Source organism: Cavia porcellus, unplaced genomic scaffold, assembly GCF_034190915.1.
Source record: "Cavia porcellus strain 051 isolate PalLab524CR breed Dunkin Hartley unplaced genomic scaffold, mCavPor4.1 scaffold_5, whole genome shotgun sequence".
NCBI lineage: Eukaryota > Metazoa > Chordata > Mammalia > Rodentia > Caviidae > Cavia > Cavia porcellus.
Genome location: NW_026947488.1, coordinates 60158237 through 60185309, shown reverse-complemented (window position 1 = coordinate 60185309; position 27073 = coordinate 60158237). Strand labels below are relative to the sequence as shown.

The 27073-nt window shown below is 43.7% G+C and overlaps 1 protein-coding gene across 2 annotated transcripts in view; it reads right to left on the bottom strand.

Moving 5' to 3' along the window:
• Ephb1 (EPH receptor B1) overlaps positions 1-27073 on the bottom strand; it is a 402826-nt gene that overhangs the window by 242958 nt on the left and 132795 nt on the right. The window contains exon 3 of one of the 2 annotated variants that reach the window (XM_063249037.1): positions 16652-17333. The exons of the other annotated variant lie outside the window; for it this stretch is intronic. Coding sequence (XP_063105107.1) covers positions 16652-17333 — 682 coding nt within the window. The remainder of the gene's footprint in view (positions 1-16651; positions 17334-27073) is intronic. 2 annotated transcript variants of the gene reach the window in all.

The following is a 27073-nucleotide window of genomic DNA, read 5'->3' as shown; positions in this document are numbered from 1 at the left end:
TATCTATCTATCTATCCTTATTGTATCTACGCTTCTTGTATCTATCACCTATCATCTATCTATCTGCCTAATAAGAGAACAACCCAAAGATCCAGCTCTCTGTACTGCTAAATAGACTTGCACACAGCCCTGGCTTCTAGCAAGGATACTCTGAGGTGGAAGGGAAAAGAAGGAAGGGGTCAGGGCAGACCTTATCCCTAGAGGGACATGGGACAGCCATGCCCATGAAGAGCAGTCCACACAATGTAAGCAATTCTGACTTGACTGGTTTCTGTTTCTGATCTGTAATTAAGATTTCTGTTTAAGCTGGTAACACTTTCTCAAAAAAAAAAAAAAAAAAAAAAAAAAAAAAAAAAAGACAAAGGAAGACATTTCAACCAGTTCCACTTGCATTTCTTTTCTGTAAATTATTACAAGTGTTAATGGGAGTCTTGGTTAAAGTACGATTTAAGAAATATTACAAGATGAATTTCCCGCATCCTAATAGGTCTGTTAACTTCAAAGCCAGCACCTCCTCCCACTGAACTGAAACACACTGATCAAAAGAGAAAACTGGGTGAGTTTGTCTGTCCAGTAGTGAAAACAAGGTGGAAATATGGGACAGAAATTTGCATTTCTAGGAGAAAGAAACATAGTCCATGAGCCAATTCCAAAAGGGGCGGGAGCCACAGCTATTTAGAAATGACAGGAGAACAGTGCTCTTTGCTAGAACGCACTGGACTTGTAGGGCACTACTTTGGCACAACAGTGTGCATGGTATGGGTGTGGATAGCTCCCCTGCACCAAGGAAGGAGAAAAATCAGCAACTTTTGCACAAGCTTTCCACTGGCCTGCATCAGCTGGGAGAGCCTGCCCATCCTGCTCCACCTGTGCCCCTGGGCTCCAAATGAACCTTCACCCTGAAAGCAGCGCAGTCACCATGCACCTGAAGTCTTCAAGTGCCAACACCATTCCCACCCATTCAACCATACTGTGGCCACCAAGCCCCTACTAGTTAGAGATTCCAGAGCAGACCCCAGGGAGACCATGCATCCACTTCATCTGCTACTGGAGATGTGAAGCCAGAGGGACACCACCAATGAGGAAAGGAAGTTGGAGCTTAGGGTCTGTTCAGAATGAAAACAAGGGGCTCCACTTGCAGGGAATAGGAAACCACTAAACTCTCCCACCTCGACTTATTCCTTCCGCCATTTTTTTTCTGTTGGCGGCTCCATATCTTTGCACCATGTGAGTCTCACATTCCCTGAGCCTTGCTTTCGGTAAGTTAAGCCTTATTCCTGGCACTGAAGCACTGTTAACCAGTTGAAAGCTTCCATTCAAGCCGATGTTGCCTCCTACACAGTTTTCCCCTTGTCCCTCTGCTGCCCTGCTCACTACCTCATCCTCTGAGTCAATTCTAACATCCAGAATGGAGGGCTGCTTAGAATTCAAGATACTTTTCCCAGGGTATTAGAGCCCCTTCTTTCTTTCAAGAGGTATAAAAGTGAGAAAAGGATAAAGCTTAAATTTCAAGGAACAAATACTTTAGGACTGAGAGGGAAAATGGTTTAGCTGCTTAATTTCTTATTTGCCTCAAACAATATGGTGGGGGGACTGGCCAAAGTAGAGCTTTAACTTTGACAAACCTGTTTTGCCTGATGGGCACAAGAGGCAGAGAGTCAAGTTCACATCCTGGAGCTGCTGCTTGCCTTGGCGCTCCACCAAGCTGATCCTGCACCTTCTCCCTCTGCGGCACATGGCACTCTCTTTATTCCTCAAACACAGGATGGTTCAGCAAACACCAGAAAAAAACCGGGTCCCTCCCTCCAAACACCAATGCAAATGTCCCTCATTTTATATAGCCTACATTTCAATGAAGAGAGACAGATACGCATCATAAATGAGTAACATGTACAATGTGTCAGAGACAGTGCACTGCAGAAAATACTGAGGCGGTGATAAGAGAGATGGGAACTGTTGAGGGTGGTGGCTGGTCAGCAAGGGGACACTAAAAAGGTAACACTGAAGCCAACACCTGGAGGAGACCTCCAGTCTCCAACGTCAGAACAACTGGGTATCAGGACAAGATGATGAGGAAATGAACCTTGAACATACTTTAAACAAAGTTAATTCAAAATGAACTAGAGGCCTAAGTGTAAAACTTTAAACTATAAAACTTTTAGAAGATAACAGAGGGAAATGTAAGGTTATGTAAGGAAATGTAAGTATCCTAGATATACTAAGAAAAGTTAATAAGGCCAGAATAAATGGACTAATTAGACTTCATCAAAACCAAAAAATGTTCTCTTTGTGAAAGACATTGAGAGAATAAATGTTACAGATTAGAAAAAAACTTTTCTAATCACATATTCAAAAATGGACTTATTAAAAAAACTCAAAACTCAGCAGTGAGGAAGAAAATTATAAAATTAAAACAAAAATCTTTCAAATCTCACTAAAGAGGATAATATAAGGCAAAGAAACATAGGGAAGACAGTCAACATCATGATTCACTATAGAAATACCAATTAAAAATACTATGAGACCACCATGTACCTAGTAGAATGGCTAGGATAAAAATTACTGATAATATCAAGTGTTAACAAGAATGTAGAAGAGCTGAAATTCTTATAGGTTGCTGATAGTAATGCAAAATAGTAAAGCCACTCTGAAAACTAATCTGTCAGCTAAACATACTATTCCCATGTACTGAGTAAACTCTCTATGGGTATTTGCCGCAGAATTAAGTAAGAATATCTACATAAAAAACCTACATGTGAGTACTTACAGCAAATCTATTTATAGTCACCAAAATTTGGAAACAATCCAAAAGATCTTTAACAAGTGACTGAATACAAACTGTGGTACATCCATACAGTGAAATACTACTCAGCAGTAAAAAGGCACAAACTGTAAGCATATATAACAACCTCAACGACTCTCACTAGCATTCTGCTGAGTGAAAAAAATCTCGAAGGGCTTGACATACCCTATCATTCCATTTAAGAAGGCAACACATAATGATGATAAACACATCAGGGAGTCAGGGTGGGAAGAGGAGCTGACTAGACAGAAACAATAGAATACTTCTCCATCTTTTTTTTTTTAATTTATTTTTGTCTTTTTCTTTTTTTATCGGGGATCGAACTCGCGACTACCTGCTTGCAAGGCAGGCGCTTATGCCGCTGAGCTAAATCCCCAGCCCCATACTTCTCCATCTTAATTATCATGATGGTTACACAGTTTTATACCTGTCTTAAAATTCATGTAACTGTCCACAAAAACAAGTCAAATTTTCCTGACATCCCCCCAAAAATTTAAGAGTAAAAAAAATTGGTTTTTTGATACTGGGGATTGAATTCACAACTTTGCATTTGCCAAGCAGGCACTTATGCCGTTGAGCTAAATATCCAGCCCAAGATTTTAAAAAATTAATATTAAAAAGAAATTTAATCTCGCAAAGCACACTGGACAAAACATACCCTACTATGACTTGATGGGAGGCCCCTGAAATCTCAAGATTCTCCTTTTCAACACTGTTGCAATACTGTATGTTCCTATGCTCTAGGCCTACATCATATTTTGTAGGCTTTCTTAATATTTACTGAGCCTCTGTAAATTTACCACATTATTTCAGTCCTAATATGCTATAACAGAAAAATCACCAAACGAAGATAGAAAATTATCATTGGCTTGTTAATAATAAAAACATTAACATCAATTTCCAGTTTTGAGGCCTTGCAACATGCTAACATCTCAGATGAGCTCTTTGCACCAAGATTGTAATAAATTCTTCCCAGCAAATGTGAGCTTGGGGTGATTCTTTTCCATTCAACACAGAGCAAACCTAGAGGCAGAGAAGTCATTCTGCTGTAAACACTCATCCAGGATTAAACCATCCAAGCCCTCCAGATGCCTGCTCTGAACACTGTGCAGGTACCACTGTTCTGTCAGCAACTTTTTCCCCCAACATGGACTGATGCCCCAGTATCCAGGGCTAGGAGAGGCTGTACCACACCAAGCTCCCAGGGAGCTACGGACCTGCCCACTGTTCACCACGAGGCTCATCTCTGAAGTAACAGATTTCCAAACAGATTCCAACACCTCAGTCTCTTTTGTTACATGTAGCCACTACCTTAAACAGCCCCAAAGGAAGAGAATGAACTAATTATGATCCTCTCTTTCCTGTTCTGTCTCCCTTTCCTTTCTTCCTTCTTGTCTAGCTAGTATGCAATCTGTATCATGATGAGGCAACACTCAAGAAACCAGAAAGCTATCACATGTTTTCAATGCACAGGGCACTTACTTCAAAATTTTTGTATATTTTCATATCAGTCCATTCACAGAGCTTCAATAAAGTGTATACCAAGAGATCTGAGTCCCCAGGAATCCTGGCTCGCCTATGATAGCTCTCCAAATTGATCTCCTGGGCCCCTCCAAGCCCCCAGAGGAATCAAGCTGAAGGGAATACAGCAGAACTGTCACACAGGTCCCCAACCCTGGTGACTGTGGTATCCAGATCCTTCTGTAGTTGCAAAGCGAGTTGGAGTCAGCTCCTGTGATAATCCTGGCTGCATCTTCCCCAGTTGCGTACCAACAAGCACTCCAACACTGCATCAAAAGGGGATCTGGGTAACCCCACGACACAGGTTAAAAAAGGGGAACCTGTGGTGAGCCAAGAATGCAGGGGAGGGAAGCCCTGAAAGAAATGCTTGACTTGACAGGGTCGTTTCCCAACCTGAGCCTTACTTGTGGCTCAGTTGTTCTGCAGAGGAGAGTCATTCCTGCCTGGGAAGATAATAAGTCCCAGACTGTCCGCTCTCCGACAGCCAGAATAAAAACAGTCAATAAAAGGATACACTTAAATGTCCCCAAAATAGAGACTTTTGTTAACTGAGTGATTGTGGGAGTGAAAAAGACAAGAGGAACTAGGGTAGATAGAGGCCACAGTGGGAATTCACAAGAAACTCTCTGTCACTTCTTTTCCCCCCTGTCTTTATGATAGCAGGTTAAGACAAAACCCGTCTTTGCCATTCTGAAGAAGCTTTGTTGCTTATTTTGTCAAAATATTCCTCCCTGGCCCCTTCAGAGACCCCTCTCTGCCCCTTTCCTCGCTGGCTTTAAAGATTTGCACGGGGGGCTTGGCCTCTCTGCTCTGTTCCCCTACTTGGCTCATTCTCTTGCTCTAATTAGCAACTGCTTTAAAAAATTTTTGTATTCGTGTTCAAAGGCAGAGTGAGGAGAAAATGAAAGCGAGAAAGCAAAGGTCTATGTGAAAGGAGAGAGCAGACAGTCTTTCCCTCACCCCTCTGTGTGCCAGGGCGCCTGTGTTGGCAAACAGCACACAATGTCTGTCCTTTGTGGCCCAGAAGGTGGGGCCAGCACATATCAACAGGCACAAAAGGAGACTGTGGGGGAAAGAATGAAGTGCCTGGACACTGGGCAAGTTGAGGTGCCAACCTACGGGATGGCCAGGGACAGCCTCCTCCAGCTACCTCTCCCAGGTGAGAAAGAAGCAGGTGTACAGATGTCCAAGTTAGTGTTCTTGGATTTGGCACTGATGCTGTTAGCTCTCAGGATTGCAAATCATCACCTCCAGGGTAGGAAGTAGGGTGCACTGCACTGCTTGGGCTCTGTCAATTCACATCAAGGCAAGAAGGGGGAGTCAGCATGCTTTGATGAGGGCCAAAGGAAAAACAGGAAGATCAATCCCTCCAAATAAAATGCTCTTAGGTAACTGTTTATATCACCAGCAATGCTTGGATAAGTTAGCAGGGTAGGTGGCAGAGATACCCACAAGGAAGAATGGGGAGGAACTAAGAACACCAAGGACAGGTCAATCACCCTAATTAGAATGTTAAATCCAATAACAAACAGCTTTGGTTCCTGGTTCTTAGCTAGTAGCTGGAATAGGAGATTTAAAGTAACTTAGAAGAAAAGGGAGATTGAAAGAATTCTTTTGCATAAGCCAAGAAAAATCAAGGATAGAATAGAAGAAACTGAAAGAAATAGTGTGCGCCAGAAAAATAAATGAGAATAAAGGAGACAACCTACAAAGATGCACAAAATGAAGAATGCTATTGCACTTTTTAATTAAAAACTTATTATCAAAAATTTGTGGTAGTATATTAAGAATTTCAATGACAAAAATTATTCCTGTAATATCTGCAATTGATTTCAATGGATAGACATTGATTTCCTATGTTTCACTATAGGAAGAATTGATTTTTTTAACATTGAAATTCACATCTAGATAATTTCCTAGAGAGAAAACACAAACAATGAATAGAAATAGATCTGTTTATTAAAATTCTACCAGTGAAATGCATTTCTCTTTTCTCTCTTTTTGAATCAATCCAGAGAGAAGGCAGACAAGAGAATAGAATAAATGGAGGAAATGAAAAGAAAACAAGAGAGACAAATTTGGCCAAAATACAGAGGGAAAAGACAAACAGAGACAGTAAGAAAAGAAAAGCTCCAAGTCACAAGGGCCTCCACGTCCAGATCGCTGTGGCATGTGTGACAGCCTCAGAAACCAAATGGAAGCCCTGAAATCGCCTAATTCCCAGAACAAGCAAAATTTTGCCAAGTTCATGATTTGGCAGAGTTCTTGCATATTCCATACAATTTCAGTGTGAAGCTCTATCCATCTTGTGCAAAGAGCAGATTGTCATTTTCCACTTGAAATACACACGTTGAACTGACCTTATGTCCTCTGTCAAACTGAGACATTATCACCAACTTTTAGTGAGTTTCCTAATGTATGGGCTTGTGATCATTCTGTTGTTTCTGCGCTGTGTGTTTGTGCACAATGTGTCACTGTATTGGACAACAGACAGACAAGGCCCCTGCCATCACTGGTAACTGCCTCCATCTGGTTCTGCCATCTTCGCCTCCACAGTGCGTGCCTTGTGCCCAATCCCTGCCTGGTTTCTTCAGAGCTCTCTCTCTCCTCAATGGTGCTAGGCTGTTTTCTGATGCGTTTTCCTAATGCAAAGTCTTTTTCCCTCCTCGGCTTATAATCTCCTTCCACAAATTTTGTTTTCAGTATGCTCTGCTTTGTTTTCATTTGCCAGATGGCACAGAGCAAGCAGAAGGGATGCAGAGATGCACCGGTTGTGGCTCGTGTGGATAAGAAGCTCAGGAGAACAGTGACAGTGTGATTTGGGTATAATGATGTGGTGGCATGTGCTGTGACAGTGACTACAGCTCACTCTCAGGGGGAAACAAGCCCCTTGTTCATCCTCAGCCAACGGGAAACTAACATTACCATGAACCCTGGCCATGGGTCACACTGTCATTGCTTTCCTTTGAGCAACCTAGTGAAGGCTCGTATCTCAGTCCAAAGAAGACGCAGACATCACTTCCCATCACAAAGCACAAATCTACCCCTCAGTGAGCTTGGCTTTTTCTGGGAGAATTAGAACAGTGGATCCTGAGTTTGTACAACCTTGGGAAAAATCACCCAGATTCTCTATGCTTCAATAACTTCAATTTGAAAAATGAGGATGAAAATCACGGGAGCCTCAATGAGCTACTGTAAGGATTGGAGCGGTAACACAGCAAAAGGGTCTGGTAGAGTGGCTGGCACATGCTATGTGCCCTACAAGTGATAGCCATGCTGTGTTAGCGTTTTAGCACAAAATAAAAGCCAATCCAGAAAAGTTTCCTTCACATGCAAGGCATAACCATCACCAGGATCTGGCAGTGAAGAGCAGAATACACTAAAGTGTGTATGAGCTGCCTTTTTAGCCCAGATATGTGAGGCAAGTCCACAATTTTTCTTAAACTTTAACTATTTTCATATTATCCGTATCACATATTATCCATATCACCTCTAAAAGTGAGGTTTTAAATTTATTGTTTTGCTTTATATTGTGTCATTTTTTAACCTGAATATTTTTACTTTAAAAAAAAATCTGAAGATAGGAGGGAGGAAAGGAGAGAAGGAAGAGGGAGGAATGGGAGAGGGAGACTGAGGCAAGTAAGAGGCAAGGAGTCCATAAATGTCTGCATAGAGAAGGAGCCGCCTCGCAGCTGGAAGACAAAAGCAGAAGGAAATGCTCACAGTAGTGGCAAGCAGCACTTGCCACTAGTATAGACAGAATCAAGTGACAGACATAGGCCTGGAGCTTCAATGGAGTGGGAAGGCCTGTGCCCAGCCTACACACGGGGAGTCAACTGGTCTGAGATGAGACTGAGTCTGACTTGGGGCTGCTAGGAAAGGGGTAAAGCATATGGTGAGGGTGGGCTGGTATGAGAGAAACAAAAGGAGGCTGGAGGAGTTAAGGAGTGAAGGCTGGTGATTTGGGAAAGCCTGCTGGAGGCACATCACCAGGGCAAGCTGAGCTGTAAGCCCCAGAGATAAGCTGGAGAGTTAAAGCAAATGATGTAAAGTAGAGGGACAGGGCCAAAGGGTGAGACCTGAGAGATACACAGAACAAAGCAGGTAATCCTACAAGGAATGCACAGGCAGGAGGAGAAAGATGGGGAAAAATGAAGCGCGTTTCTCACCAGATTGGGTGTTGTTTGCTTTCTTGAAACTGGACCACAAGAATGGATGTTTCTAAAATCAGGCCACTCCATGTACCCAGTCCCCTCTGCAGACATTTTACCTAACAGTCTGGGAAACACCAAACTAGTTATAAGGTGATGCTAGAGATGGAAAAAGAGCACATACAGGGTACAATGCAGGGCAGAAGAAAGGAGACAGGGTAAAGGAGACTGTGGCAGGAAGGAGCCACCAAACACACAAACATACTCAGCTTCATATAGCATTCTAGCAGAAAGCTGGAGTCTCAGCTCCTGAGCAGGGCAATTCTTGCAACTTTACAATACTGAACATCCCTCGCAGCAAGACAAATGTAGACTGGAACTAGGGTAGATGGCGTTTTTCACCTATCAGATCAGCACAGATAAAAATGATTGATATTTTATCATTTTGGCAAAGTAGTAGAAACAAGAACTTTCATACACTGCAGTGGGAGCAAAATTTGGTAGAAAATGCCTTTTAGGGGAAGGATAATTTGGGAATATCTATCAAAATTAAAAATTTATATACTGATTCAGCAATTTTACTTCAAAGAATTTGCTGCATTTTTAACTCCTAGAAAAGTGCTTGGTACATAGAAAGTTCTCAATAAATATTCATTGGGAACATTAATTAATGAATTTGTCTCACAGATACACTCGCAAACATCCAAAGATGAATGCACAAGGATATTTGCAGCAACACTGTTCAGAAATAGCAAAAGATAGAAATCAACCTAACGTATATAAATGAAAGACCAGGTGAAGTATTAAATAAAAACATAAGGAAATAATAAAAGTCATGGGAAAGAATGAGGCAGATCTACCCACACTATAATCAAACAACTGTTAATCTTCATTGTTAAGTGGGAAAGAGGCTGTTGAGAATAAGCACACACCCCTCCGTGCAGGAAGGACAAGGTTATGTCTATGTCCTGAATCACTAAAAGCACAGGCATTCTCTGGAAGGGAATACTAGAAAGTATAAGAAACAGTGGAGAGAAATTTACTCGTCTTACACATAACGTGTACAAAACATTTATAAACAATAGTTGTAAACTGGAGATGTAGAGATGTGCATAAAAATTCTACCCCAAGGAAGAAAGACTCAGAGCTGAACCAGGCTGCTCTGAGAAATGCAAGTATCCCACCAAGCAATGGAAATGTCGTCAAGGGAATCACCACCGCTCAACTGTCTTTGGAGCCCTTATCAGCTGTGAGGTCCTATGCATTATCTGGGTCTTTACCAACAGAGTCACACGTGTCCCCAGCATCCTCTGGGCATTACAAGTTTGTTCTAAGAGTGAAAAATGCTGCAAATTGTTGTAAGTAAACTTTCTGGATTTTAGAATGTAAGTACTAAGGACCTCCATCTAGAGCTGCCCACTAAGTCCCTGAAGAATGAATGACAATGAGGACCACCTGACCCACTTCATCTTAAGTGTGGAGCCCCGCTGGAAGGAGGAATGGGAAGGTCAGTACTGCTGAGACCTGCAAGGAGTTGACTGAAGCACGTTTCGAGGGCCAGACTCTAGAGGTTCCACTGTGACTAGGAATGTGCTGCTGCAGGAAGTCTTGTGGTCACCAGGCTACTGCAGACATAGGGGAGGCCCTCCCCCATCCCTTTTAATAAACGAAAAACCTTCCTTGTGCTGAGTTTCTATCCTGATCCCAAAAGTCTTCCCAAGACTCCCGGCACTACCTCATTCTCGCCAGCCTCTCTAGGAGCCTGCAGTGGCCCACCTGGTTTCCTTCTCAGCTCACTGATACTCTGCATAGGGGTGGAAGGCCAGCATGCATACAGCTGCATAGATCATCCCATAGCAGACTGGTGATCCCCAGTTAAGTGAGATGCTCTGTCATCGGGATCATTCCTGAAGCCCAAAGCAGACCCTGCCATACTCTGCTGTGCTGTATCTCCTCTTCCAAAGAACTGTCTGCTCTGCATCATTAACTGGCCCGTGAAACAAAAGAGAGGAGTACAAATGCTTGATCATGTAACGGATACTTAGCTCAGCCCACAAGAGTGCAGACAGGACACCTGCAGACAGAGAGCTGACCCTGGAGAAAAGGCCAAGATTGCTCCTCTCTGTGTCGCTGTTGAAGTCCCTGCTAGCAAAGAAAGACTTCTTGAGTGGTTATCCAGGATCTGAGTCACATTCCTTGTCCATTTACAATAGCCATGGAATGGCTCTTGAGTCTTTCTCAGCCCAGTACTGCTCTGTGACCCCAAAGCAGTAAAGTTCTACTAATACAGTTAGTAAAAGTGACCAAGTAGAGAGAAAACTGAACTGATACTAGCAGAGTTCCCAAAGCCCCAGGGCTGCGGACCTTACTGTAGCCTGGATTCAGTATGATTTTTTCATCTTCATACTTCAAATTTAAGAGCAATCCATCTCCATGGTCAAGGAAGTTACTCTCAGACTCTGCAGAATGGGTCTGCTCAGCTCGAGAAAGAGATGAGGATGGAAAGCAAAGGGTAAGTGCTATGGTTTGAATGTGGCCCCTACAAAGTTCAGTGTTACCAATGTGACTGTATGGAGAGGCGGGACGTTGAAGAGCTGATGAAGCCCTGAGGGCTCCTACCTGGTGAATGGCCCTTATAGAGACTTCAGAGTGTTACAGAGAACTCGCTCTTCTGCTCTTGTGCTTTTAGGCCATGTGAGGACACAGTGTTCCTCAATCCATACAACTGAACCTGCCCAAGTCTTGAGCTTGAACTTCCAGTCTCCAGAACTACAATACGTAAATTTTTTGCTTGTAAGCTACTCAGTCTATGGTATTCTCTTACAGCAGCACATGGGAATAAGATAGTAAGTATGGCTACAGACCTGACAAACTGGAATGAACTGGAATCCCCTAGGGTCCATGCAGAAGTAATACAGATTAGACAGCACACCCAGATTAGATAGCAAACACAGCCCCAGACCTGAGAATTGGGGGGTTCCTAGAAGGGGTTGTTCATCACCTGACCTACAAACAGTTAACATTCAGAGGTCTCTGGAGAGAGAATGGAATCCTCAGAAAGGCTAAGAAGATACCACTGCTAATGCAGAGTCCCCAGCAGACACATGATATATAGAAATGTGTAAGTGCCAGGAGCACAGGGGACCCCAAGACAAACAAAGGTCAACACAGACACTGGAGAGTATCTGTGAGAAGATCACTGAGAGAGGCTTGACATTTTGTATTTCAAAGACAGTTCATTTCAACAAAAATCAGTCTCAGAAACAGGTGCAGACTCTCTGTACTTGAGTTCTAATCCCAGCTCTGACATTAACTATCTGTGGTTCTCCACACAGGTACACAGAAATGTCTCCTGGTCAGGCCCCTCTACGGACAAATGTCAGAAAAGAGGATCAACCACACCACTCTCTCGGGCAGTTTCAGACCCCATAACGTAAGTGGCAGTGCTGGAAGTAATCCCTGACCCAATGACTTTCCACTACCCACATCATAACGCGTATTTATTAAGTCACGCACAACTAAGCTTGAGGCAAAGTACGGACTCCACCAAGGTCAGCTCTTGTGCATGGAGCAGTAGCCTGTCATTCTCAGTAGCTCTGGCACTGATGAGGGAAAGTCAAGATTGTTTGTTCAGTACCAGTGGGGTGTTTGAAAGGCAGAAGGGGTAGCCAAGATCAGATGGGGGTTTGGAACCTAGCAGCAACCCATACCTGTCATGCTCTGCCACCTTTGGACCCCTGCTGGAGTCCATGGGCATCCTTCCAGCTCCATTTGCTGTTGCTCATGCCAGTGTCACAGCCCATTACATCCAGTCAATTATGTCTGATTCCTCTCTGGAGGACACTGGGCAGAGCCACCATGGGAGTAGAAGAGGCCCAAGATGTTTCTGAATGAAGAAGCCTGTTGGGAAATCCTATTACAAAGCTCATCTGGCAGGGCGGTGGTGTTAATGACCTTGGCCTCCCTGCCCCTGTGTAGAACTGGTCTCCCTGGGGATTGAGGAAGGGCTGTATGGGCTGCAGACTTGCTCTCACTAGGTGACTGTGATGGGCCAGAGGGAGCAGCAGGGCTTCTTGGTGCTCTGCAGTGTGGCTGCCAGCACAGTGGCCTAGCTCAGGCACAGGCCCACACATGCTCCCTCACACTGTGTCTTTCAGCACCTCAAAATAAGGACAGATAGGAAGCCCCAGAGCTGGGATCAGGAACCCTGAGGAAGATGGAAATAAGCCTCGCACACCTCCTTTTCCTAGAGGACCAAAATTGGACACATTTTTCTCCACCATGGAATCCTGCAGATTTTTCATCTCAGCTTCCCCTAGACTTACAAAGTGGCGCATCTCAGCTGCTTAAGTTGACAAAGGCACTGAAACTGTTGAAAGGTTCGAAATGTCCCTTGGGTTTCCAGGCATGAAGGAATTTACATGTAGGCAGAAAATTACTAAGGAAAAAAATTTCCACTCGGGGAGAAGGAGAAGTAAAGACACAGCTGTAGAAGAAAAAGAGGCCTCTGGGAAGAAGGCAGGGAAGTGTCTGGCCTGAGGAGAGACACTTCCTTAAAGCTGTGTCAGAGACTGACAGCCCGAACTCAGCTTCAGCAGACAGGCAGGAGTGCAAGAGTGCTGATCAGGGAGAAAGGAATTGTCAGGACCTGCTCTGTCCTTCTGTAGAGGTGTGAAGGCCCTGCCAGCACCCAGGGTGGGGATGGTTGTAACCAACCTGAGAGCCCCCGAGACAGTCATAGCCTAGGCTCTATAGGAACATTCATGGGTAGAGCACATCCAAAACCCATGGACACATTGCTCCAGCTAGGATCTGCTCCCTAGAGCAGTTATGGACATCCACATGGGCTGCTGTGCTCCTAAGCTTCCAGCAGAGAGCAGAGGGTCCAGCCCTCGAGCACTCCCCATGAGAACTGTCAGTCCTACCCTCACCACCCTCCCTGCAGCACAGCCTCAGCTGGTGAATAGTCAGGGTTCTGCAGCACAGGGAAAGCAGGCTGAGCGCTGACTCAGCCTGCCTGGGAAGGGAGAAGTAGGCTGCATGGGATCCACACAGAGAAAAAAGACTTTGTCACTGACCTTGGCAGGAAAGGGATATAAGGGGTAAAGTAGAAAAAAGTCATGCTCTCTCATTCACCTATCATGAACTTGATGTTCAGGTAGATGAGCCATTGTCCTCATAATTAATAATTTCATAGAGACAAATACATAATGTCAAGATCACTGATGGGGCCAGTAGGTCTATGTGATTCTGCTTGATGAGTCCAGCCTGGGTGTGCAGAAAATCTGAGTCAGAAACAGGCTGTAGGCCACAGAGCCCTCCAGAAAGCGTGAAGAGCACATTAGCACACAGCCCACAGCCTCTCTGCTGCCCAGCCTTCTATCAGCCTTCTATCCCCCTTCTCACACCCTCCTTCCCGCTACAAGAACAGCTCGAGGCCAGCATCACTCTTTACTAGCTGGGCTGCCTAACTGGTGTCCAGTTAGGCAGACAGCCTGGCAACTGGTCATGATGAGTTCAACAGATTCATGGATTTAGCAGATGGAAAGTGAAAGCAAGAGAATATGGTTCCTGCTTCACCATGATAGTCAGAATTTTCAGAAAAATAATGTAAACAGAAACAGAAAAGACCTGTTTCTGTCTCCCTTCAAGTTCAATACACGCAAAGTCCTGAATGCAAATACCCAGAGGAGAAAGTGTATCAGGTTTACATAACTGCACAGAACCACTAGAGTTCACCCCTCAAGGTACAAGGAACACTGGTTCTCAGGCTCTACTGGTCTCACCTGTGATTCTTTGGCATCCACCTTCCTCTTTGCGCCTGGCCTCCTAAGGATCAGATGTACTTGGTGGCCAACCCAGATTACTGTGGAGGGCCCAGTGCCCACTAGACAACAGATGAGTGCACAAAATGGGTGCAGAGCCTTCCCTCAAAGACACATCACAAGAGTCAGCCACAAATCCCTCAATATGTACTGTCCACCCCCCACCAAAGTGTGCAGCACTGTCTCCCAAGATCTCTGTCTACAAATCAGACTTCTTCTTCCCCCTGCAGAAGCCCTGAGTCCTGAGCAGGGAGGTCTGGTTCAGCTTTCAGAGTCCAGGTATCAGTAGGCTCTAGGACACAGAATTTGGGAGATGCAACTTAAAGTGCCTGCCCAGGGTGATAAGCTCAGTCAGGCTGCAAAGCAAAAGGACACACAATGTCATCTGACTTGCCGTTCTCTACTCTAAGAAATACCACCCAAATATGACTGTCCATGCCTCTGAAATACCAAAGTGATGGGTGTCCTGGCCTCCCGATTCTCTCTGATATGTTTACAATAAGTAGCTTATAAAGTCAAGCAGGTTTATAATAGCTGCAGGGCAGAAAAGTCCACCAAAACCTGGGAGGCACTTGGGGCTGGGTAGGGAGAATACAAAGAAACAACTTAGATTTACATATTTGTCCCCACAGGCCCTCCCAGGACAACCACAGGCAGTAGCTGACAAACAGCATGGACAGCAGAACCCCACCAAAAGAGAAAAGTTCCAATTAGCCCAAAGAAATGAAAGCCTATTCCCAGAGTCCCAATTAAATCACAACCAATCAATGCCTGCTCCAGTTCCTGCCATTCTGCTCAGGAAATAATGAGAAAAATGTGAGGACCCTAGCCAACAAGTGTGGTATGGCAGGCCTTTGAAGCTCAGAAAAATTACCCGTGCCAGGCAGCTGCTGCACCTGTGCCTTTAAGAACTCTGACTGGTGCCTGGGTCCCCATTCAGAGCCTGAGGAATGCCAGAGTGGGCACCCTGCCCTAACCCCAACCAAGCAGACAAAGAGGAGCCACTGTGGGACCAGGCTAGACTAGATGTGAAACTATCTATGGCGATTCATCACTGGATCTGGCACTGTCTCCCCTCTGTTTCCAGGACATCCATCATGGGTACCAGAACCAAGGAATCCAATAAAGACACAAAGGCAAGATCCTGTGCTCCAGCAGGCTTCATTCAGAAAGGCTGAGTGAGGGCCTCAGCCCCCACAATTAGCAGAGCCCATAGGATTGCAGAAGTGATGGTCATTAGCAATCCTGGGGTGACTACTTCATTGGCAGGTGTCTGAGGAGTAAGATAAGGGGGTGTGAACAGGCACAGCCCAATCAGGATCCCAGGCAAGGGAGGAAACGACAGCAAGTAAGACACCTGATAGGAGGTTTAGGATGGAGGAGAGATTAACACAGCCTCTGATCGCCAATGGATTGGTGGCAAATTTAGTGATGTGTCAAGGTCAAGGAGCTGCTTTTGAGAAGAATCAGAACCTCTGATAATTACAAGCAAAATTTAATAATAGAAAGCAGTCTTCTCTTCCCTAAGCCTGAGTTCCCCTATGCTTATCTTCTATGATTTAGGCACAACCCTTCCATTCATTCCCAGAACAGACTAAATCTGGAGATAGTTCAGCATATTCATCGTTATGTGTTGATTCTCTAGGTCAGAGGAGAACCAAAGTGGTCCATGATATTCTGACACTCCCAAACTTAATAGTTACTTTGTCATTCAGAGGCAAAAGTTAAGGCAGCACAGGATACACTCCCCATCTGATTTCAGTAGCTTCATCTCCTTCCAGGGCCTGGCACTGAGCCCCTGGAGAAAGACAGCCAAATCAGAGGGCTATCGTTAATGAGCTACATGGGTTCAGGACCAAGTTCAGTGCTGTGGGAGCTGGACTGAAATGAACTAAAATATTTTTAAAATTCAGTCACTTCTCAATAACCCTTGAGTGAATTGTCCATGACAACCCAAATATTCCATTTCCCAGAGCTGGTAGTTGGATGATGCAGGATACAGAAATGTGTGTGTGTGTGTGTGTGTGTGTGTGTGTGTGTGTGTGTGTGATAAAGACAGACAATGCCTGTATGTTCCCAAACTAAATATAAACGAATGGCTATTAAATTATTTTTCATTGTTCAGAATTTCTCCATCTCTTGCTTATCAGACAAATACAGATAATTTGGTTGAACACAACTCAACAATCATCAGTCCTAACATTGGAGATGGAGGTTCTTCAGAGTGTTTTATGATAAGCCAATGGGCTCCTTGTATTCTTGGATGACCCAGAGCTGCAGGTAGAGAAATCTTACAAATATGGCCCTCCCTACATCGGCAGAAGACAGAGGCCTCAGTGGGCCGAGCTTACCCTTGCAGGCCACGCTGTTCTCAGGCTCATAGCCAGGCTTGCAGGTGCAGCGCCCAATGGGCACCATCCACTCCCCATCCCCGTTGCAGTAGAGTTTGATGGGCACATCGACTTCCTCTGCATTGGGGATGCATGTGCCCCGAGCAATCACCAGGGATGTGCTCTCCGCCCCTGTCATGGTTTCTGGGAACACTGCAAAGTTTTGCACAATGCTGGGACACTTTTTGAAGAAGACACGGACGGAAAGGAGAGACATACAGGCTCCATAATCCTGGAAGGCTAGGTAAAACCCATTTCGAGTAAGAGGCCCAAAGCTCCTGACTTCTGTGTTGACCTTCATCAACCTTCCCCCAAAATCCACCTGGGAGAAGCTCTCATCTGCAGCAATGGTGTCTACTTTGAGGTAGGGGGCTTCAGACCAGAAGGCTGACTTCTTGGTGGCAATGACAGAGTCAGTCTCATAGTAGTACAAATTGAAGGTCTCCTTGCATGAGCCTGGAACATTGGGGAGGCTGCTGCAGTCTCTCACAGTGAAGCGCATCTCTGTGTAGATGCGATGGGCCCCCCGCCGGTTGATGAAGGTGGTGAGCAGCCAGTTGTTCTGGTTGGGCTCGAAGACATTGCACACCTGGTAGGTGCGGATAGTATTCAGGTTTTCATCATAGCCACTGACTTCTTCCCACTGGACCAAGCAGGCCACAGCACACACATGTAAAAACAAAAAACAGAGAGTGAGAAAACAAAGAGAAGCAGAACAGAGAAGCATTCTGGGGTAGGAAGGAGCCTTAAGAGCTTACCAGTCCTACTGCTTGACTTGAGAAAAGAACACATCTAATCCCAGGTTCATCCCCTTGTAAAGATGGGGATGTAAAGATCCCCTTGTAAACAGATATGATAGTTCTTTACAGCCATCTCCAAATGCAATAGGCTTAAATCTAGAAAGAATTGCCTCATCCATCCCACAGTTTTCATGCTATGACCTTGGCTTACTACATCCATGGGGTCAGTCCTTCCTCACTGCCAAAGTCTCTACTCTAAAAAGATGCTCTAGGAATTAGAGGTACAATTACATGACACCTCCACATTGGAAATTCTTGTCCCTGAATCTAATTTCTTTACACACCATCCTTGTTTAACATCTGCGTTCCTGTGCCTAGGTCATTAGATTAACTGGTAGTAGAAGAGGAATTGTATATAGTATGTACTTTACAACATTCAAATAAACAAATGGTCAAAGGAAGCTCCAACTTGATGACTTTGCTTTTATTTGCATAACTCTTGCATGCAGTACTTTAATGTATTAACAGAACATAAAACCAGTACCATACTGTACAGTACAATCAACAAATGCTACAATATTATACAGTAGAAGAAGCCACCATAAAGGCTGCACTGTCCCACACAATCCTGCACTGTAAGGCTGAATGAGAGGCCTAAGTCCAAACAGTATAACTCAGTCGTAAGTCCAAACAGTTGTTAAAAAGTAGGTCATTAAAGAGGAGTATCTGTATGTTGGTGAAACTCCTTTCTGTCTCTGAAAAACACACACATACACAACTTCTCAGGGGTTCTCAACAAACTTCACTCTCATAAACTATTGTTTTATAATCAGTCTCCTCAAGAGCTACTGTGTTAGAGAGGCCCTTAATAAAGCCAATTAAACTCCACTGTGGATAAATTACCAGCAAAGACAGGATGAAGAAGAATGTTAGGGTGTTACTTAGAGAGAAAGGAATATTTCTTAATAAGAAGGATACAATCATGTTTCACCCTGGAAAAAAGAGCCCATATTGTTAGCATCCCTGTAGATTTGGAAGAAGAAAGCAGCATATTAGATAATGCCTCTCAATATTCTCAACAACCAGGTACTATTATCCCAATTTACAAATGAAAAGACATTGTGCATACAAGAGAAGAGCTAGAAATACGCCCTTGTAACAGTCTAAGAACTTCTAGAAGATTCTTCCAGCAATAGGCGATGGGAGAGGGCTGGTAAAAGCAGGAGTCAAAGGAGAGTGCAGGGTGACTTTCGCCTTGTGCTGCAAGAAAAGAGGCTAAGGAAAGACCTGCTCATATCTGAGAGCTCAGAACCCAATCTCAAGAATGGAGAATACTCCCAGGAATAGGTTAAAGTTATCTTCTACTTGCCTACAAGAAATTAAACTTACTAAAGTGAAAAGAGAAAAGTGGGAAGATCCCTGACTATTGGCAGTTGGGATGAAAGTAATCAAGTCACACCCGTTCCTTTACATTTTGTGCTAATTGCCTATTATCCATGGTATGAAATTGAAATGTATAAACTAGAATCTTCATTCATAGAGTTAAAAGATAATTTTATGTGCACAAGATGTGTACTTCAATTACATCTTGCAAGAGGTAAAGCTCCTTGTGAAGGTTAGAGGACAAATTCAAGGCTGTTCTTTGAACTTGCACCATGGCATTGGAAAAACATGGCACAGTGGGAAGGGCAAAAAATGGGCATATGGAAAGTTGACCTCACCCAGCCTATGCAATGACCTCATTTATTGCCACACTGAGACACTTGGCTGCAGACTGTCCAGGACCTGCTGTCTCCAGGCCCCTCTCAACCCTTTTAGAATACAAGTTCCCTCCCCAGACCAAAGTTCTTGGTCAGGTCCTTCCAATATCCTTGCATCAGTTTGAGGACAAAGAGTCCATCCTAAGTCTCTGCCCTGGATAAAGTTTTAAGTTGTCCATCAAGTTTACTTAGCACCCCATCTGTCACTTAATTTCCAACCACCATTTATGGTCCCCCAGAACCTCTCCCTGCATCATCTTTACTTCCTTTAATGTCAAAAACTTAAATGTTCCCAAACCCATAACTCAAAGTTTCCCACTCCAAGCAAGTTCCATACTATACCTTCTACCTAGGATACCTTTTGGGGTGTTTGTTTGTTTGTTTGTTTTTGCCAGAGTTATGCCAGCCGTGGAAAAGCTCTCACAGCCCAGCAGCTCACGTTCCCCAGGCTGGCCTGGAAACACCACTTTAACAGGTGCTCTGGGCTTCTCTGTAACCCACACAGACTGTGCATTAGAACAATAGGGTACTTCCCCCACCCATGAGGGCTGTGGCACATCACCAGGGCTAAGTGTCCCGTAACACCATCTGAGTGAGATGAAAGTGTGTACATGGATATGCCTGTTCCCAGACTCATGACAGGGCCACCAGCTGAGAGAGCGCTCAAGTCCATAACTCATGCAGAGTATAATTTACACTGTCAACCCTCTCACCTGGACTTTGCTTAATTTCTTATTGATTCACTTAATGTGGAGTTACCACCTTTTCTTCTTTCTTGAAAACCATGTTATGTTCTATTTAAATGTGTTTGTTGAAGTTACGTTCTGTATGCCTGGTTTTTGGAACCAGGAAACAAATATATTAGGGGGTAGGAGATTCTGACAGTGTTTCAGATCAAGTTTTCAGAACTTCTTCCCTCCCAGGGCTGTTTTGAAACATTTTCCCAGGTGACCTTTAAGAGGAAGATGGTTTTCTTTTACTGTTTTGCATTGTTTAAACATAGCAGATCTCACAATCTGTGATTCCAGTTGGGTCTCAACACAAATGTGGGTCTCTTCATGAATGCACAAGGGAAGCCTGTGGTCCCATTTAAGGTAGGGGTCTGGTCCTGGGCCTGAGTTTTTGTACCACCCAAGACTAATGCAGCTGTGCAATGGGAGTAAAACACGAAGCCCATCTGCCAGGTTCACCTTAGTGCTGAGACCATTGCCACTGGAAGGTCTTTAAATAAACAGAATGAGGATTTCCACTCATGTGAAGCTGAGATATTGAGAACATTCATCTTACAAAATGACACTGATTAGTATTACAAGACCCATCAGAGGTAATTGTTTCAAACATTAACCTCTCTGAGCCTCAGTTTTCTCATCTGTAAAATGAGGAATCATACTGGGTGACCTCAAGTTATAAAATTCTACAGATCTAATTGATTCCCTGACAGCTCCTAAGGGAGTGATCAAAGCAAATTAGCAGGAATGAAGCTGTATATTCAAAGGGAAAGAGTAGAGAGAAATTGAGAAAATGGAAAATAGCTCCCTATTGTTTGGGAAAAGGCCACTATGAAGTCTTACATTAATTTCTTCGTTTCTTTCATTCTTCTCCTGTCAGTTGGGCCACAAGGGTTGGAGAAATTAAGTGACCAGAGTGGGTTAGAGGAAGGATAAATGATTTCCATTCTAAGTAGCAATTAGAATAAAGCAGGAGGTCTCCAAGAAAAGGAAAATTTGGGTTAATGGAGATGAGGGTGGGGTGGCATTCCTAGCAGAGAGGGATAAATATTATTATTTGTTTATGATACTTACAATCAGCCTCTTTGCTTTATAGTTGTATCTCACTCATTCTTTAATGATTAAATATTTACCAAATGCCAGGTTTATACCAAGTGCTTCATTAGCCAGTGGGGATACAGAGGTATAAAGCTTGCAATCTAGTGAAAGCAACAGAATTTAGAAAATGATTACTAAAACGACTAAATAATGGCATTGTGTGAAGTGCTGTAAGGGAAAATTACCAGGTGCCAAGAGAGGGTGTGATACTCAGAAGGGTACCAGGCTGAGATGGGTAGACAGAAGCAAGACTGGGAAAGTGTGTCTGCTGGGTACAGAGCATCTATGCCCAGGACAGACCATGGTGGGCAAACAGAAATTTATACTCTCAGAGTATGTGACAGAAGAATCATAAAAAGCTGGAGGTAGTAGGAATAATCCTGAGGGGAAGGTGGATCTAGTTCAGGATTTTGAATTTCTTTATTCTTTTCTGTTAGTACATGTTTGCAGTACATGTGATTATATTAGTCTTGGAGAGCTGGTTCATATACATATCTCAGTCCTTTTTTTTTTTGATACCAGGGATTGAACTCAGGACCTCGCATTTGCCAAGTAGGCACTTACGCCACTGAGCCTAAATCCCCAGACCTTCATTTTTTTTTTTTTTTAGACCTTCATTTTTTTAACTCCTTTTTCTTCCTTTCCTACTCTATCACTTGGTGCCTTTCCCTTTTGCAAAAAATCCTATCTCTCTGTTTCCTATTTTCTATCCTTTAGTGTGCTCTTTAATTTACTTCTACTTTGGGTTTCTGAGAATTTTGAATTTGAACAGAAGTGTAGAAGTCACTAATAAGTTTTAGGGAGAAAAAAACATAGGAGGTGAGAACTGAGCTTTAAAAAAAATGTGTGGTGAAATATAGAGAACGGACTTGGAAGCTTGAGTTTGTGGATGGTATAACAGAGGTCAGCACAGCCAAGCAGGCCAGAGGTGATAGTGGTGACAGTTTGGACCAAACTCATGGAAAAAGAAAAAAAATTGGAGAGAATCTCTAGACTCTCACTGAGTTTAGGGGGGAGACACAGGCCCAAGGGGAACCATGTCCCTGAGCATCCTTTTTAGCGTCAGTTCTGCAGGATCCCTTTCCAGATCATTGGGAGAGCTGGTTCCACACTTCTCCTCTTCTTCCTTCAACAAGGGGAACTTTGCACTTTTGGATAGTCTACCCATGGCTATCCAATTTCTTCTTTGGAACCAAATTTGTTTTACTCCAGTCTGTGCTGGCCTCAGTGTCTTCTCACTGCCCAGCCCAAAGCCATTTTCCTAAAGGTCTCTGTTCAGTGATCTCTTCTCAGTTTCCACATCTGAGCACTTGATACATTCCCTCTTCTAGTCCTTCCTGAAATTACCTCCTCCCATTAAAGCAACAGAAAAACATCATGGTTTGCTTACAGACTGGCAATAAATTAAAAAGACAAAATGCCAAATCTTAGAAAGCAGCAAAAAAGTAACTGCTGCCCAAGCTTCTAGCAAAAGCATAAACTCATGTTTTTTTTAGTAGTAATGCAAAAGCCTCTCTCAGCTTTTAAAATGTTGGCCTAAACTCAAATCAGTGAGGAAAAGGTGAATCATTTAAAATTTGCTGTGGTAGTGGGTAACCATCTGGAAAAGTATAACTCATCCATCCCTCACACCTTACTCCAGATAAATTCCCAGTGAATCAAAAACTTAAAAACAAAACCATAAAAATGAAACCATGAAAATACAGAAACTGAAGAGACAATTTCTGTATCCTAATTCTGACATAAAACTCAGAAGCCATAAATTGAAAAATTCAGCTTCATCAATTTTCTGTGTTTTTTTTTTTTTAATGTGCAAGCATGAACAATATAAACAGAATCAAGAGAAAACAGCTGGAAATAGTGACCCAAAAGCTGAGGCATCCTAAGACTACTTCATTTTCAGCCTGGAGCTCAGTCATGTAGTCACAAGGCCAGAAATGTCTTCTGGGTCCAGCACACCAATTCCACCACAGGTAATCATGTCTTTCAGAGCAATATTCCTCCTGTCTGGCCTCTCTCTTATACTCTCATGGCCACTATACTAGGACTAGCATTATCATATCTCATAAATGGATTAACATTCAGACTTGTTTTTCAGTCAGAATATAGTAACAACAGCGAAAGCAAGAGATGTCAAAGGTCAGCACCATCTCCTCTCACAGTCGGCACCAAGACCATGCCCTTTCCGCAACTTGATGGCCCTGATGCAGTGACATGGCTGGAAATCACACCCTGTTGTCTACAAATGGGCAGACTGAGGCCCAGCAACATTCGGTAGCTGGCCTGAAGTGAGATGGGTAATTCCTGGCAAGGCCAAGTTCTCTTTTCTGCTTTCTCCTCCAAAACAATGGGTCTTACTTCTTCCATGAGAGTCCATGACAACTTCCCAGCTTATACTCAGTTCTTATTTTTCTCAGTGCTTCAAACATGATCTAGTTTATTCCACACAATTTAGCATTTTGATAATACACTGTTTTGAACTATTCCCTCACTGCTTCAGATACACAACTCTGCTTTCTGCTACAAGGTTGTGAACTCCATAAGGATAGGAAATTAGGTTTTGACTAATTTATTAATTCATTTCACCAATAAAATCATTCACGCATTTAGCTTCATAGCAATTGTCCTGTGCAACAGCATTTTATCCAGCAATGTCTGAGACCAGGGTAATCCACAGGTTTCTCAGAGATCTCTCCATTTTTATCCCATTTTCTGACCTGGATGATCTTATCTCCACACAAGGCTTCAACCACTATGGAAAACACCACCAAACCGGTCCCTTCCCAGTGCCCAGACTTCTATCACCTGAGGTCCGCTGGACTATTCTGACAAACACCTGGAAGTACCACCTTGCTTCCTGTCTGAAGATGGTACCTCAGCTACCCAACTCTCCATGCTAGATGCCTAGGAAACCTTGTGGATTCTGTTTTCTCCTTTCCTTACCTCTTTGCTTCCCATTTTCTGTCTCCTCCATGACTTCTATCCAGCCCTCCCTTCCCCACACATTTTTCCTTTGACTGTTCTCTTCTCTTCCAGGTCTTGTCATTAACTCACCTGCTCCTAAGACCTTTCTAAACTAGGAAGCCATCCGGCAACTCGTGGATCTGCTTCTAAAGGCGCTGGGATAGTGTTGTATACCTCTCCTAGTCCCAGTGCTTAACCCTCAAAAAAAAACATGGAAGATTGAAGTAATCTCCCTGCTCTTTTCTTTCTCTGCCTCCTCAACCTCCTCAGCCACTGGTCCTTCCCTGAGGACTTCATGCAGTTGACACCAGGTAATCCCGTTCCTGGGAAAAGAAGAAACAAATCAACCTTACCCAACTTCACAGGGTATTGATAGCCTTTAAAAGGTCCCTATTACTGATGTAAGCAGATCACCAGGGATCCCTGACATAAGCATATTAAAAATAAATGATATTCATTAGGTAAAACTCATTTAGGCTTTCAGACCAGGACTCCAATATATAAGAAAGACACCTCTGGTCCTTTGAAGTTCTAGGTTTGTTAGACTTGCTTATTAGAAGTCAGAGGTTACAAATCCTATGCTCTAGAATAGGTCAGGGTACCTGCTGATATTTGGACAGTGAAGCTGATTATGTAGTGCTCAGTGTGTGTGTGTGTGTGTGTGTGTGTGTGTGTGTGTGTGTGTGTGTGTAAAGCAGGCCACCAAAACTCATTTGTCTGTATGAAGTGTCCTCCCTTCAAAGCTATTGTCATCAGTTCTATCTAACAGTCCCTCTAAACTGCCTTTTAGAACAACCTCAAAAAACTCAAGGATGGATTTGAATCACAAATACTTATCTGTAGGAAAATGGATGCACCTTGAGATCATAATGATAAGTGAAATAAATCAGACACCCAAGTGTTCATATCACATGGTTTCTCTTATATGAGAAACACAAAGTGTACATAAATTGAAGAGCAAAATAAAAGATAGATATTAGGAAACAGGGAGACAGATCTTTTGCACATAGGAAGGGGATCAAGATGCAGAGGCGGAGGGGAAATGGGAAGGTAAGGGAATGTAAAAAGAATTGTTTTATGTACATGTAGCAACTCCCCACAATGAATGTAAACATTATGTTCTGCAAAAACGTGAAGAAACAAAAGAAACAGGCAAAGACCATTTTGGTGCCAATTTTGATGAATAAGATGGATGAGTAAACTAAGAAATAATATTGGCCAAAAACAAAGAGCTCATATAGCATGAATCGAGTTGAGGCTGATTTTCCTGTACCTTTGAGACAGTTCCAAGCACAAGCCCAGAGTTCCGGAAAGATTTTCAAAGGCTTGCCCCACCCTGGACAGCTGCGATGCCCCACCTGTCCCAGGATGCCCAGTGACCAGGAGGAGGGTGCCCCACAATAACCTCCACAGCCAACTTGTCTGAAAGGTCTATCTGAGAAGGTCCACCTTCTCTGCCCACCTATTTAAAATGAAGACAGAGACTGAAACAGGCTTTTCAGCCTGTGAGTCTAGGAAGATTCCAGCTTCTCTAATGTTTGAGAATGAGCTCACTTATTTTTTCAGTAAGGAGTTGACAATATCTGCTACACTCCCAAGCAGTGTTCTAGGTGCTGGTTATAAGGCAGTAAGAATCAAAGTCTCTGCCTTACAGGCTTTATAAGCTAATGGGGTGAACCCAAGGGTGAATAAACAAATAAATGGATAATGTGAAATCACATAGCATTAAATACTCTCAGGGATCAGGTAACAAGACAGAGAGTAGCAGCTGGTAGTGGACTGTTTGGGGAAGGCTTTCCTCTAAACAGAGATCAGAATGGCATACTAGCCAGCCTGGAAAAAAGAGGCACATTCCAGACAGAGAACAAGAACTAACTCCCCAGAGCAAGAGCGTTCCCCTCATGTTGCCAAGAAAGCCAGAAAAGTACTGTGTCTACAAGAGCAAAAAAAAAATGAGAAAGGGTAGAAGGAGATGAGGCTGGAGAGGTAACTGGGGACAGGGGCATCTCATCACTGCCAGCTAAACATCTGTGGCCGTGGATGACTTTCTGAGCTTCAGTTTCCTCATCTATAAAGTACTGTTTACCTTGCTGGGTGTGGTGGGTCTGAAAGATCCTGGAAGTAACTCATTAGCCCTGGGCTTGAAGCTAAGTAGCATTCACTGAATACCAATTACTACCATTACTATTATGGTTACCTCATTATTATTGCCTTAACTTGGGATCCATCTCCAGCTGAGTCATCAGGGTGTGCAAGTCATCCTCATCCTTGATAAATAATACTTCCCTGTGGTCAGCAGAATAAAAGCACTAAAAGGCCAAACTTCTCCTTCTCCTGGAAGGAGGGCCAACAGCCCTCTTCCCTGTTCCTCTGGAGATCTCTCTGACTTCCTCTGGGCTTACATCAGCATAAATACTCTTCTAGGCAATTCCTGGACCACTGTCAGCCACTAGCTCAGACCACAGGAGCCAAAACTGGTCACAGCTTACAGGATTTGGACCCATTCTGCAGTTTGTATTTAGGCATAAACTGCTCTTGGGGAAAGCTGCTATTTCACAGATGTTGCCACTATGCCCCGTGGGACATTAAGGAAACTTTACTGGCTCTGTCCAGTAAGAGGAGATGGCTGCCCTTGTGAACAAGAAGCCTCTTGGAGCCTGGGCAGCACTCATCTTTAGAGGCCACAGGAGAACAAAAATACTATAGGGCTGGTATCAGTTGAAGCCACCACCAGCAAGCTTTCCTAGCCAATCAGCCTGGGCTCTGAGGACAAAGTTCCAATGTAGACAGTATACTAAGCCTAAAAGAGCTCTCGGATATTAGACAAGCTAGAGGGCTAATTAAAATGTAAAATGCAGCCCATGGGGCATAAACTCCTACAAGCCCAGAGGGATCTATCATTTAGTACACCAACCAACCAAGGCAGAATTTACTCAATGGCTCCCCTGAGGGCTTGAGCACCAGCTCACCTCCCAATATGCTTTATTTTGCCTCCCAGATGTGCTAGGCTGGGAGACACCAATGGACCTCCACTGGTTTCCATCATCATGTGGTATGCTAAAAAGAAGGGTGGCTGACATGAAGTGGGGCACT